The sequence below is a fragment of the Agelaius phoeniceus genome, chromosome 2 (assembly GCF_051311805.1).
Source record: "Agelaius phoeniceus isolate bAgePho1 chromosome 2, bAgePho1.hap1, whole genome shotgun sequence".
In the NCBI taxonomy this organism is placed as follows: domain Eukaryota; kingdom Metazoa; phylum Chordata; class Aves; order Passeriformes; family Icteridae; genus Agelaius; species Agelaius phoeniceus.
Genome location: NC_135266.1, coordinates 101,762,905 through 101,776,895, shown reverse-complemented (window position 1 = coordinate 101,776,895; position 13,991 = coordinate 101,762,905). Strand labels below are relative to the sequence as shown.

Genomic DNA, 13,991 nt, shown 5'->3' with positions numbered 1-13,991 from the left:
TAGCCTCTGCTGCTTATTTCACAACTCATGGACGTAGGATACCCCATACAAATGAGCACTTTTTTTGCCAAGCAGGCAAAAAAACCCCAGTAAATTGGAGTATTTGAGTAAATTGGAAATGGAGATGACTGCAGGGTTAAGAAGTTTCGGCCTCAGATATCCAGACCAATTAGTGTGGGGTAACAAATTAACTTACACTAGATAACATATCCTAGATAATCCTTGCTTACTAACCATACATTTTCACTGAAAACAAAAGCAAGATACTTCAAAACTTTGTGGACTTTTACTGGGCTTTTGACAAAAGTATCTTATAAAGGCTACTTATTTTGTACTTGCTGTGAGCACCAAGCACAAGAGCATTACACAGATACACTCTTGGTACATGAGTACATAATTTCAAATGTCATGTATGTGTATGAAGACACACAAATTCACACTGAAATACAAGATTTATCACTGGTTTCTTCCTTTTCTTTTGCTCACAGTTGTTCTAGCTAAAAACATCGTAATGTTGTATTTCTTGAGTTAATTCTTTTTGAAGAATTGTGATTATAAGCAGCTTTTCAAAGTGACCTTGTACCACATTACCAGCATGTTGAAGGGCACAGAAAATGACTATCACAAGCACTTTGACAGAGAAAATTTACCTTCTGTCAGAAAGGTGGGACTTCATAACAGTAAACACCACTGAAATGGCGCTGGTATGTGCAACTGTGTATATGTATGGAAAGTTAACCTCTGAAGTCAGAGGTGTAAAAATGGCACTGGGCTGAGTAAACTTCCTTTGCCTTTTATTCTTACAAGCTTCTCTTAGTTATATTCAAGTTTTGCATCAGAATTGTTATCATAAATATTTCTAAAATGAGATCTGTCATGCTGCTAAAAACATGGGAAGAAAAATATTCAATTTATAGTGGTTAAATCCTGCTTAGATTATTAAAATAGAACGTTAAATATTCCCATCTTGGCAGTGATAGGATGTTTGAGAAAGTGAGAGTGAATACTATAAAAATGGATTTTTTAGGTTTTTTTTAAACCTGCTATCACAAAACTCACCTTGAAATATTTATAGACTTACCACACAATGACAGTATTTTGGCTGCATCCAGTCTGCTGGGGAGGGGAGCAAAAGAAGTATGGGCAATTATCTACCCTATATTGTCAGGAAGACAAAAATTGTTGCTTTTGTAGGCTCCCATTTACCAAAATCATGTTGAACCCAGGGAAGAAAGGGCCCATCTGTGCCTAAGCAAACACATGGAACATTTAGGAGAGACAGACTTGTGCAGTAAGAAACTCTCCCTGGTTTTTAAATTCTGCCAAAACATGTAGTTACACAAAACTAATACCATTGCTGAGACAATACCTTCACAGAGGTTCACACCATGAATCTCTGAATTCATTTCCTAAGTTTCAGGAGAGAGAGGGAAAGCAAAAGGCAGGAACTTTTGTATTAGGTATTATAATATATAAGTATAAGTATAATGTGTAGGTTTTGACCTGGAAGGCACACGGATCTCATGTGAAAGAATGAGAAATGAGATATGAATGTATGAATGAGATCAGATTGATAACCTGTAAAACATAAAAGCCAGGAAAAACCCTCAATAATTTTCTAAAAAAACACTCTCAAAAAAACCACCTCAAAACAAAACAAAAAGCCTTCACCATTCAGTAGAAAGAAGGTGTGTGACTTGCCACACAGAAAATTCTGGCCTATCCTGAAACCCAAAACTTAGAAAATTTTGGTTTCGGTTTTTACCTTGTGTAAAATAACAATATGCAAGACTGAAACCAAACAGATGGAGACCCCCTCTCACATCCTAAAATACCTCACTCGAGCTATTGCCTGTGGGATTTACAGTAACCTGTCACACATGCAAAAACCTATTTGTTTCACAGGTCTGAATATCCTACCCTTCACTCTCCTTAAGGTCTCCATGCCAGATGAATCTGGGAAGGACCAGCCAAAGTTCCCAGTGGGTTCTTCCTAAGGACAGCCTGAGCTTGTTTCTCTGCCCAAGGAGGCTGCACATTTTGTCCAATGGCTAACCAGGGGTCCCAGCCTGAATCAAGGCCAGTCCCAAACAGGGCAGAGAGAGGGGGAAAGGTACTGACATCTCTACAAATTTCAGGTAAACTGATGGCTGCAGAGAGTTCAGAGATAGCCACAGTGAGGAAAAACTGAAATTATCAACTAAAACACTGAATTATCCAGCTACAGAAATGTCTATGGTCCAGATAGTTTCCAGATATTCAGGGAAAAGGACAACTCTAGACACACTGTTTCTAAGATAGGAGCATTTTTGTTTCATATAGCACTATATCATGGTTTTGCTTCTGGGTATGATGTAATTACAGAGCAATTATACATTGGGGCCAAAATTACAGCAGCTGAATAATAAATATTAAACCATGTTTATAATAGTAATAAATACTAAATTCAATAGTAAATTAAATATTAATAAACATTAAAGTACAAACATTGCAATAATAATGTTAACTATTTCTTATGCTCATACAAAGAGAAAATTCTACACCTGGAAAGTAAATTTATGTAATTGAAATTGGAGCAGCTGAATTCTATTTCTGTTTAATAGTAAAAATCTGTCATACAGATAGTGCAAGATTCACATTTTTTTGTTTAGCAAGAGAAGCAGATTGAATGGCACTGCAGAGTTCACCTTTTCTAACACCTGATGTTATACCAACATTTCTTCACCAAAAATCTCTCTTGCACTAATCCTTATAAATAATCCACTATTAGTGTCTAATTACAAAATAGGTATGAAACATTTTACTTTAAAAACAAAGTTAAAACAAACCTGAACCCAAGTGAGCATTCAGAACAAACACCCAAACCCTATTAATCTCAGAGGCAATTCAGCTAATTGTGTAAAATTCCCCTCAACCCTCTATTCCCAGCAGTACAAAGCTAAAGACATTCTGTGTATTTTACTTTTGGTTCCTCTTCAACTTTCTGAACCCATGAAAATATGGGTTCAGAACGTTGAGGAGGAACCAAATATATTTGGTTTGTGCACCTGCAACTTCAGAGTCCTCCCACTGCAATGAAACCCTTGGCTTCACACTGTGGCCCCATGGCAGGGGTAGCACCTCAAGCATGTCCACTGTGTCTCAACTACTTGCTACAGGAACTGTACACTTGTAATGTGATAAATATACTGCCATCTTCCAAGACTACCATCAACTTGGCAAAGTGCTGGACCACAAACTAGAAGAGCTGAATTCCTGCGGAGGAGAGAAAAGAAGGGTTTAGAAGAGGTTGTTTCAAATTATTACTAGAGAGAAGGAAAAAAAAAATCAGTCCATGCTTTAAAGTACTGATTTCTGAGTTGGAAGCTTTGTGGAATCCAAACCCTAATTTCAAATTTCAAAAGAGATTCCCAGGTTTCCCAAAGAAATGTTGTGTGATGCATCAAGGAGCTCAAACTCTTTATTTTCTCATGGATCATCACAGAGAGGTCTATTACCCAACCATCTGAAGAATCCTATTTAAAACAGAATTTGACATCTGTGAACGGGAGTATACATTCTTAACCATATATTCCTATTTGTTCAAGGTGAGCATTTTATGCTTTCATGCAGTGCACCATGAATTGTGTGCTTTAAACTGCCAAATATGTGGGCAAACACCACCTAAGACTTAGCAGGAGATGGGCTGAGATCAGTTACTCTACACAAGGGGCTTAACTTGAGCTCAAGGCCACAAACCCAAGAACTAGTCACATTGCACATGTTCTTTTCTCTACTTTTCTCCTGGCACAAAATCCAGTGGTGGTGGGGGGGGGGGAAATGTATGTGTGTATATCTCTATATCTGTAGTTTGATATATTACAAGAATGAGGACCAGAGCACAAATTCACACACCAATAATGAAATGACAGGCAAGTGATACAGATATATCCTTCAAAAGAACCTGGTCAAAACTTCCCACGCAGACTCAGCCTTCTAAAGATGACTGCAAGCCTGCACATATGCAAAACGGACCTGGGAAGATTTTAGCTACCACACTCACAAAATATCCTGCAAAACACTACAGGATTGGAAGGGGGAGGAGGAGGAGGAGGCAGCAGATGGTAGAAATCTCTCAGTAACTTTACCACGAGCAGAATACCATGACAACTCTAACACTGTTCAAAAGGCATCTTACTGTCTCAGAAGAGGCTCCCTGTAGCCAAGGGATGAGGAATCTGGCTTGTGGTCAGATGAACATAAACCACAACCAGCACAAAAATGACATCCAGTTCTCACACATGCACTTTTCCTGTCTGGGAGTGTTCACATCCTTGGCTGAATCCAGATTTTCTTCCCATTTGAGTTACTGCTGCACTTGCAGGATCCCCAAGGGCTTCCAAGACCAAAATTTGACAAGACCCTGTAAGGGTGGAAACAAGCTGCTAATTTATTTTCTTTCTGCTGCTTGACTTCCTGCAACTCTGCATGCCAACAGATGCATCAGGATACACAGGTAATCATTCTTGCATCAGTCTTCCCAGAAAAATGGCTTCATCTTGCCATCTGCCTGCCAGGATGAAACACTTATTTATCCCAGATTCCCTGAGTGAAGAACCTGTTAAAGGAGTCTCCTATCACTAAATGACCATCCTATGCACCAAAACAGCACAAGGTCTACTGAGAATGAGAGCACAGCTCAAATGAGACAGCTGGTCATGGCACAGACCATCCCTCTGAACTGAACATCCCTCTGGAGAGAAGCCACTTCAAATGGTTTTCAGGAAATCACTAGTGAGTCTACCCAAAAGGAAGGGCTGTTTTCTTTGGAAGTGGGGCAAATTTACCACAAAGCAAGTTATTTCACTTAGGGGAAGAATAAATGTCCTAAGCACATTCTGTGAGAAGGCACCAGTTCCAGGAAAGACTCAGTGATGCTGTGAAATGGCCATATCCTGGATTCTAATTACTAAAAAGACTTTTTCATGTTCTACCCCAGCTCAATAGGTGCATTTGCTTGTCTAAAGGTCCCACCAGGACTGCAAAAGATGAACAAGACAAACCTTTGTGGGACCCCTTTTCTTCTTGCCCCAGTCCACAGTTATAGTGATGGGCAGAGGATTGCAGACCTCTGTCCAAAAGACATGTGCTCTGCACTCTCCCATTACATTGATTTGCCAAGCAATCAGATCTCAACTCCTTTTAGAAGTCAGCCTGTTGGGAGGAGTCCTATCCATTTCAGCAAATCAAAAGCACTGCCCTTTAAAGGATGATAAAATCAGAGCAATGTAATTCCTTGGTTAGTCATGGATTTTTGCAAGAAGCAGCAAGTTCTTAACAATTCAGGGTCCTCACCCTGGGATTAATAGGATATGTAGTCCTGGTGAGGGATTTTGCTAGCTCATAAATCAATCACTGACTAAAAAGGAAAACACCAAAGGTGAAAATAAATGTCAAAATATCTCTTAAAACTCTAAGATGAAGCCATCTCTGAAGGATATTTCAGTCCTTCCCACAAAAGTTGCAGGGATTTTGGAACACCTGCTAATCTGCTGCTGCCAAAGAGACATATGCAGTTTAACCTCTACTTCACAATATGATTGAGAGGGTGGAGACCAAGTTAACATCATAGAAACATTTGGTCCTTTATTCACCTGGCTCTTAAGGAAAGTATATTTTGACAGTTCAGATTCCTTGTTAATCACCAAGAAAATAAAATATCTCCTTTATATGCAGAAGGACATCATTCAGTTCAGAGATGAACAAGATCTTTAAAACAAAGAACAGAAAATAAACTGTAAAAAGACCAAGAACACGCACAACTAAGAATAGATGCAAACTTTGCTGAGTCTCTAACTTGCAATTATTTGATTTACCAGAGTGTTTCAGTGTAACCCAATGTCATTCCTCTATGAATCTGGACCCGGCCTACCAAGCTGCACACATCTGATGAGCTTGAGAACCATCACACTGTCACTTCAAAGCAAGATACAAGTGCAAGATCTTCTGTAAAACAGGCACCTCATAACATGAAGGAAAGCACAACAGTGCAGAACACAGGTCTTGTGCTATTCCATTTGCACAATTACAGAAAACTAATCTCTAAGTACCCACAGCACAGTGGTCTGTGATTTCAGGAAATGTGACTTCATGATATGGATGCTCCCTTTCAATCTTCTTTTAATTTTGATGCAATCAATGGTACATAATTCATCATATGAGAATGCTGAAAAGTATCCTTGCTTCTTCTGTTTACATACCTACAATCCCTGCTTTTTTAGCAATTGAGCTAAAACAGATGAAAGATCACAAATGCAAGGCACACACAACCAATTTGTTTTTAGCACTTGTTGTTTACTGTTTTCTACAGCATCTTATATTGTCATCCCTCCTGGTGGTGCAGAGGAAAAGGGCTTAAGTTAACTTCTATACAAAGGCTTGCCACAAGACACTAGAGTCAACTCTCCAGGAGAAATCACAGAGCCTCTGTGAAAGGCAAACTCTGTTACAAGAAGGAACACTTTTTTCTTACCTCTTTCTTGGAAGATAGCTTTCTTGTACACAGATGCCATCATTATAGAATGTAAGTGTTGCTTGAGACAGATATGCAAAAAGGCAAATTTTACGCTCATTAGCCTAATCTTGAGAACCCAGGCTCACACTGTTTGGGTGCCACAAACAACATTTATGATACTTCTAAATTTTATGGGTCTATTTACATTTTTACCTTGTGGAAAAAAACCCAACGAAATAAAATATTGCTCTTCATTAACCCTTCAAGAACATGGAAAGAGTTGCTCAAAACAGAAAATAACCCAATGTACCAAAACACCCTGGTGAAAAATTTCAAATGATGCTACTTCTGTCTTAAATGTCTCATTACAGTCATTCCAGTCATACAGGGTCTAATAGCATTGCAGATAACCAGCATCCTCTGGAATAGAATGGGAGTATTTTATGTTTTGTGCCCTGGTGCAAGGGCATGAGTAGCTGATGTTCTGTCCAAAACATCAGGTGTGTTTTGAAGGTGAATCCCTTAGGTGGTGGCACATCTAGGGAGTCTGAAAATTTGAAGGTAGTGAGGAGTTTCAGGGTAGGTGAATGGGATGTTTGGTTTTGTCCATTTCTGAAGTCCCACTTTGCTTGCTACACTAGCAGTTACACTGTGCATTTGAGGTTTTAAATTACCCTTCTGTTACTCATACCTGCCTCCTCTGACAACCACATTAGCACTAACAGCCTTTTGTAGACAAGACAATGCTATAAATAATAATGCCTATCAGTGTACAGGTAGCTAAGAAATTTAAGTAAATGAACTGAGGAAGAATATGTTAATAAAGCAGGCTACTAACACCAGAGTGCTTGTGCCTCTCATCAGCTACATTCAAGTACCATTTAAAAAGTGCTTGAAGTGTACCTTCAGTATTTCACTTCAACTTCTAAAATTCACATTAATTGCTTAATTGGATAAATATTTGCATTAGCAGATTAGTAGGCACTGGCATTCAGGAATGTCAGAACAGAATACAGGTAAAGTGTACATAAATGCTCTCAACAAGAAAAGGAAAAACTCCATCCTGGGAGACTGAAAAGATGCCATTCTCCATAGGAGCACAGCCTGTCTGGCAAGTCAGCTGGGCTTCCTAAGGACCAGGTGCCTTTTGCCAGTGCAATAAGGACTGAACTACCTGATTAGGAAGTATGCATGACAAACCTAAAAGGGAGTCACAGGTAACTCTCTACAGCTGTGGATACTGGGTGACATGTGGCTTTGAAGCCATACACTGCAAGAGTAAGTGCAGGGGAGGATGTCCTTCTTGGACTGTTTTTTCCAAGTTCAGGATTTCCATGTGCACCCAGTCTCAAAGACTGAAAAGGTATGAGGCTCTTCCTCATATCCTGGTTTTCCTTTCCTTCCACAAGAAATGTCATATTGACATTTGTTGTCAACAAGTTTGATACTAGCTTGATGTCCAGTTTATACCACTGATGCAACTTGCATGCATGAAGGGGGTTTCTTGTACTACTTATCCATTTCATAGTGTCCTGTGCTTGTGCTGTCAAAGCCCACAGACAAGCTCAGAGTACATTCAGGTTACCTGATTTAGCTCACTACTCCTGCATTTAAACTTAAAAGCATAAGCCTTTAACTGCACCCAAAAGCCAAGTAGGCATCCAGCATCTCACGCTCAAAGGAAACCAATGGCCATCTTCCCAAGTAATAACAATCTGTAAGCAAGAGGCAAAAGGGGAGTATCCTAATAAACACACCACAGTGAATAAAGGGAATCTGCATTTGACTGGAAAAAACAGGATAAAGACATTAAAAGTACTCATCACCAGGCTGCCAGCCTGCTATGAACAACTCTTGGTTTCCTACATGCACTACAGTAAGCTCCCATCCTACCCTGACATTGTTGATGCTTCACAAAACAGTTTCCAGTGCACACTGCCATGCAAATCTGACACACCTTAGTTTTCTGAGACCTGGAGGAACAAGTTTTTCTTATTAATGAGTGCTTCAAATCAGACTAGAAGAGACTTTAACATTATAGAAAATGTCACTTTCTTTTTTGGTAATGTTTCTGATCAATTCACCCCACTCTCAGACGTCATCCTTTATAAACCAAAAGCTACTTCCACCTCCTCTGTTCTTGCAGAAAAACAATAAAAGGAATCATTCCTAGCATTCAGTGGAAAGTTACTGCAGTTAACGAGTGCAGCCACAGAGTTTAAGATTTAGTCAGAATCTGGTGGGAGTAGGGGAGGAGGCTCCCAAAGAATTTTATCAGCCACAGAACTGAGGCAAAAAAGCAGCCAAGAAATCATCTAGTGCCTATCATAGACCATAATGATTTTCTAAAGTTTTCAGCAATTAGCTTGGCAGTTTAATAAGAAAAATTGTGCCTTATTTGTGTTTGGAACATGCTGAATTTCACCTTTCAATCACACCATTGGGTTATTGTTTGCTAGATGGTATCCATGACCACAGTTTTCCAGCAGAGGTGGACTATAATCCATTCATTCCTTAATCTGAGTGGTGATAACCAAAACACGAGTTCCTGAGGTTAATCAATATTTATACAGTGTTAGTCATTTATCTGCAAAGGCATTAGAGTATGTTTCCTTAAAAGTGGCACTTCAAAGGGGCCTAGTTAGGAGAAGTCTCCCTTTCACCAGGTACTAATACCTCCAGAGTGCTGGACTCAAGCAATAAAGAAGTAGCAAGGTTTTATACTGCATGGTTTTAAGAGTGGACAAGTCATAATCTGCAAGGTAGTTTGGTTTTGGTGGTGATGGTGCTGGGGAGGGAGCATTTACACTGCTGCTCACTTCTGCAGTCTGGATGTGTTTGTTAGTCCCTGCATTTTGCCAAACATGGATAATGCAGCCTCCATACCTTGCAGTAGTGGAGGACTGCTTTTGTGCTCTCCCTTGGGTAAACAAAGGAAAACAGAACACTATTAAGTGGAACAGAAAGATCTTCCTAGTGAAAAGCTTCTGAACCTAAATCTGCCTCATCATGATAAGTATCTATCTGAAAGGTGAGGTAACAAAATAGGAAACGTGGTTTGCAGTGATGCACCCAGTGCTGCTGCTAAAGATGATGTCTTTGAGGTATCAAGGATGGAATTGCTACAATGGCATAAGACCAGTAAACACTCACTTCACTAGAGACATCCAGTAAGGATCATAGCCCAGTCCTGTTGGTTTGCATAAGGTTATCAGCTTTTGTCAAATGACAAACAGCCTTGTGCAGAAGGAGAATTACCATTCTGGAGGGAATAACACACACCATCAATTATAGCAATAGTTTTATAGTCTCTGTTAGCTAAAACAATTACTTTTCTCCCCAATTTCCTTCAGCTTCAGAGATATAAACCATGCATTCCAGAACTAACAGCACCGAAAGCCCAACCAGACCAAAGCTGAGCCAGCCGAGGGCGAAAGACCATCACAAAGGAGAGGCTGGTTACAGTGGGAAAGGAAATGCACAAACACAGCAGAAAGAGAAGGATGATGTAGCCCGAGCCAGCACCATCCTGAGAAGTCCAAAGGCAGAGAAAAAACAAAAAAGTTCTGTCAAGAAAAGAGAGGATCTCTCTCGTGATGACTTGCTATTTCTTCTCAGCGTGCTTGAGGGTGAATTACAGGTAATGTACTGCCCTGCTTTATACTCTGAATTAAAAGACACTCCATCCCCATTATCCCCTCCACCACAAACATATGCTGCTTTTATGTTAAGAAAACACCTTACACAGTCTGATACAGGACAAATATGAACTGCAGTATAGAAAAACACCCCAAAATTATAGCTATTATAGCTATCAGACAGGAAACATGATCTTTGTACCACAAGTAACTCTCAAAGCAGACAACTCATAAAACTTTCTACCTGTGCTGCCCCATTCTAAATATCCTGAATGCAAAATATTTGTCATTGTATGGTTGATATGGAGAACATACTACAGACTTTTAAGATATTTTACTTAATTATGTCTTATCCTCTCACTCCTATGGAGCCATGAGCTTTACTCCCTATCAAACAGTATGTGCCACTTCACAAGAAGTAATTAATTTAACAGTATTCTAACACTTATGGCTAAAAAAATCAAAATAGCCATTTTATTTCCCATAATACAAAGCAAAAGTGTTACATGCCACTTAGCCCACAAGTTACTATATTTTAAGAGGGAGCATTTTTCTACCTAGAAAAGGAACCATCTGTCAAGTGGTAAATGATGCTTGACCTGGTCAAATATCATTTCAGGAAGTGGGAACCAGATTTCCAGTGAGCAGGGAAAATATTTCTGTGGCAGCCTTATTACACAGAAGCAGTAACTTTAAAACTGCTCACAGGCACAGAAAAAAGCAACCTGGCCAAAGTGGCCTAAATGGGTGTAGCACATGGGGTCAGAGTTTATTACTAGACAGTACCTGGGAAGTTCTATTCTTAAAGTGTGCGTGTTTATATAATAATACAGACACGCTGAACAGAACACCCATGTGATATGAATATTTAATAGCTGCACCAATATTTGAGGGTAGATTCAAGGCAAACTTCTACGCGTTGTTTCATTATCCAAACAGAACAATTTCCATGTTTGCAAAACGTTTCTCCCCTGCTCACTTGGCCTTTCTTAATTTAGGTTAAAGTTCAGACGTCACACATTTTTATATATTTATATTATACACACACTCTTCATTACATGTGCATCATATAAATATATATATATACACACACACACACTCTTCAATTATTTAGGTTTAAAGCTGGAATAGGGAAATGAGGAACTGAAAAACAATGAGCCTGACATCAACATTTTAAGTCACATCTGAAATTTAAAAGGAAGCAACACTATGAATGAAAAAGATAGGAAGTCATCTTTTATCCCTTATTTTCCACCTCCTGTACTGCCAAGTCAGATCACTGAAGATCAGCTGTCAATCCAATCACAACAACGTTTCTAATTTAGATGCCATTCCTTTCCAAGTTCCAGAACATTCAAGGTGTACAAAGACCACTCTATTTTTTTTCTGCTAAGGATTAGAAATAGACTATTTTATATTTTAACATTTGTTTAAACAGTCATAAATGGGGATACAGAAGTCTTCCAACCAAAAGGAGTCAGACTAGAAGTGTTACCCTCCCCTGGTATGCCCTTCTCTCTGATTCCCTTCCTTCCTATTCTATCCTTCTAGGATTAACACATACTTGTTTTTAACTGAGATGACTGCACAGCACAGATGTTTGAGGCAGTTCATGTCATTTGGATCCCTGCAATAGAGGCAGGGGGGCAACCTTCACCACTGGAGGATGCAGAGTAGGGGGAAAAACCCAGGAGGGACACATCTGTAATGGGTTTAAACTACAGAAGTCATCTACACCCAGAACATACAGAATGTACAACACTTGCAGGTTTCAAGAAACATCCCACCATCCTGCACTAACAAGTCAATTTCTAATACCACAAGACGTACTTTGCCCTAAAAATTTTCCTTGTGAATGCTACACAGTAGTCCAGAAATAGCAAAACAATCTAATAATTAAAGAAGTACTTAAGCTTTGATGAAGGGTCTGAAGATCTTGGAGTTTATGTTGAACTAATAAAATACAGAGACCAATACTTCCCTCATGCTTTTCAACTGTCTTCATATAACTGACTGTTTTGGAGCACTTTACACACATAGTGCTATTTTAGAAGTTTCTCAGTTTTCTTAAAATCAAAAGCAGAGATCTGGTCTGTAAATACATAAATACAGTTTAAGAAGATAAAGTCTTAATTTGTGTTTCTGCAGGCTCAAGATGAAGTTATAGGAGTACTTAAGGCTGAAAAAATTGACTTAGCCTTACTTGAAGCACAATATGGCTTTGTTACTCCCAAGAAGGTGTTAGAGGCACTCCAGCGCGACGCTATTCAAACAAAGGCTGAGCAATGGCAAGAAGATGTCTATGAAAAGCCTATGGGAGAGGTAAGAATGAGTAATTGATATTTAACCACAGTTCCGACCTAATTCAACAGAAAAATCTCACCCACTGCTGGGGAAGGAGGCAAATGAGCTGTAAATCTGGAATGGAACATGAGTGTGAGTGAGTGCAGAACAAAGTCCAGGATCCAGCTGGGACCTGAATCTAGTGATCCTCACTTATACTGCAGACTGGGGGCTTTACACATCAACATACCTGATTCTGTCTAATTCAAATCCTCCTATTTTTCTTTTCTTTTCCCCTTCTGTTATCCACATTCCCAGCCCATACAAGCAGAAATCTCACCAGTCCCCACTTGTCTCATGGAGGCCCATCCAGTAGCAATGACACAGCTGTGCACCTCTGCATATCCCTGCTCCCATTAATTCAGGAGCAGTCATGGGGATACCTGCTTGGTCTGAAGAGTTAATATAATGAGCTGGCATCAGAAACTTCATCCAGGCAGAAATCTAATATTCTCATGTTATACCTAAGTAACCTTTAGTTTAATTACACTGCAGCAGCAGCTGCCATACTTTCTGAACAATGTTATCTGATTTGTTTCTACCCTGCAATGCAAATCACTGGATATTAAAACACCTTCACGTCAGATTGTGGTTTTTTATCCCAGGTAGTTGTCTCCAATTCAGATAAACATTTTTTAACATACTGCTCAGTATAAACATCACAAAATAAAAGCAGAAATTATGAATAAAAGTCTTCTATCAAGTGTTTTCCAAGTTTGTTTTCAATAGAAATGTACCTAAGGATACAGAAATCATTCCAGACAAAATTTTGTCAGGCAAAAGGTCAACTCTCATTTCAGAAGCTCAAAGGTTAAAATCTCTGGTTATAATCTGAAACAGATAAAGTTCACCTGTGAAGCTTAATTTATTTTAGAACATTGTGGTATTATGTCACAGAAACTTTGAGCACAAATGGAAATGTTTAAGAAGTCCAAAACAGTTTGAAAACATAAGCTCAGTCAGTTACTTTATGTAAGTTTATACACTCTTTCCTTCTTACATTTAATGGCAGAGAAATCATTTCTAGCACCACTGGATTTGGCAATTTCAAAAGGCAAAGGTAAACACCTGTGAGCAACTGAAAGGGTAGAAGGACCATTGCCCTTTCTTGGTCTTGGTAAACCAAAGAATGCTGTAATAGGCAGGCATTCCACAATTTCAGTTTCAAAATCCCCCTGAATTATGTCAGAGATCCATTCTGTTGTTTGTTGCTTTTCTGGAGGTTTTCCTTTTTTTTTTTTTTTTTTTTTTTTTTTAATTTTATTTTTAAAACACATATAGAGACCAAAGGAGAGGTGGAACCAGTCACAAAGTCCAGGAACAGACCATTTAAATTCTCCCCTTTGCTACTAGGACAATGTACCTTTGTATCTGCATGTGCATCTCACCCTTGAGAGTTTTGCCTGGTAGCTCTGAACACAGAGAATCTTCCCAAAACTCAAGTGAAATTACAATTAATTTCATAAGGCAACTGTAAGACTTGCAGTCCTTTAACTTTCTCTCACAATTATCTTATC

General features: G+C 39.0%; 2 protein-coding genes across 2 annotated transcripts in view; one reads left to right on the top strand and one right to left on the bottom strand.

Moving 5' to 3' along the window:
• The window catches only part of CMSS1 (cms1 ribosomal small subunit homolog), a 226,547-nt gene that overhangs the window by 133,290 nt on the left and 79,266 nt on the right, over positions 1 to 13,991 (bottom strand). The window lies entirely within an intron of this gene.
• Positions 1 to 13,991, top strand: part of FILIP1L (filamin A interacting protein 1 like) — a 191,591-nt gene that overhangs the window by 100,158 nt on the left and 77,442 nt on the right. Inside the window, exons 5-6 of the mRNA XM_077174436.1 lie at positions 9,847 to 10,133; positions 12,280 to 12,453. Coding sequence (XP_077030551.1) covers positions 9,864 to 10,133; positions 12,280 to 12,453 — 444 coding nt within the window. The 5' untranslated portion in view covers positions 9,847 to 9,863. The remainder of the gene's footprint in view (positions 1 to 9,846; positions 10,134 to 12,279; positions 12,454 to 13,991) is intronic.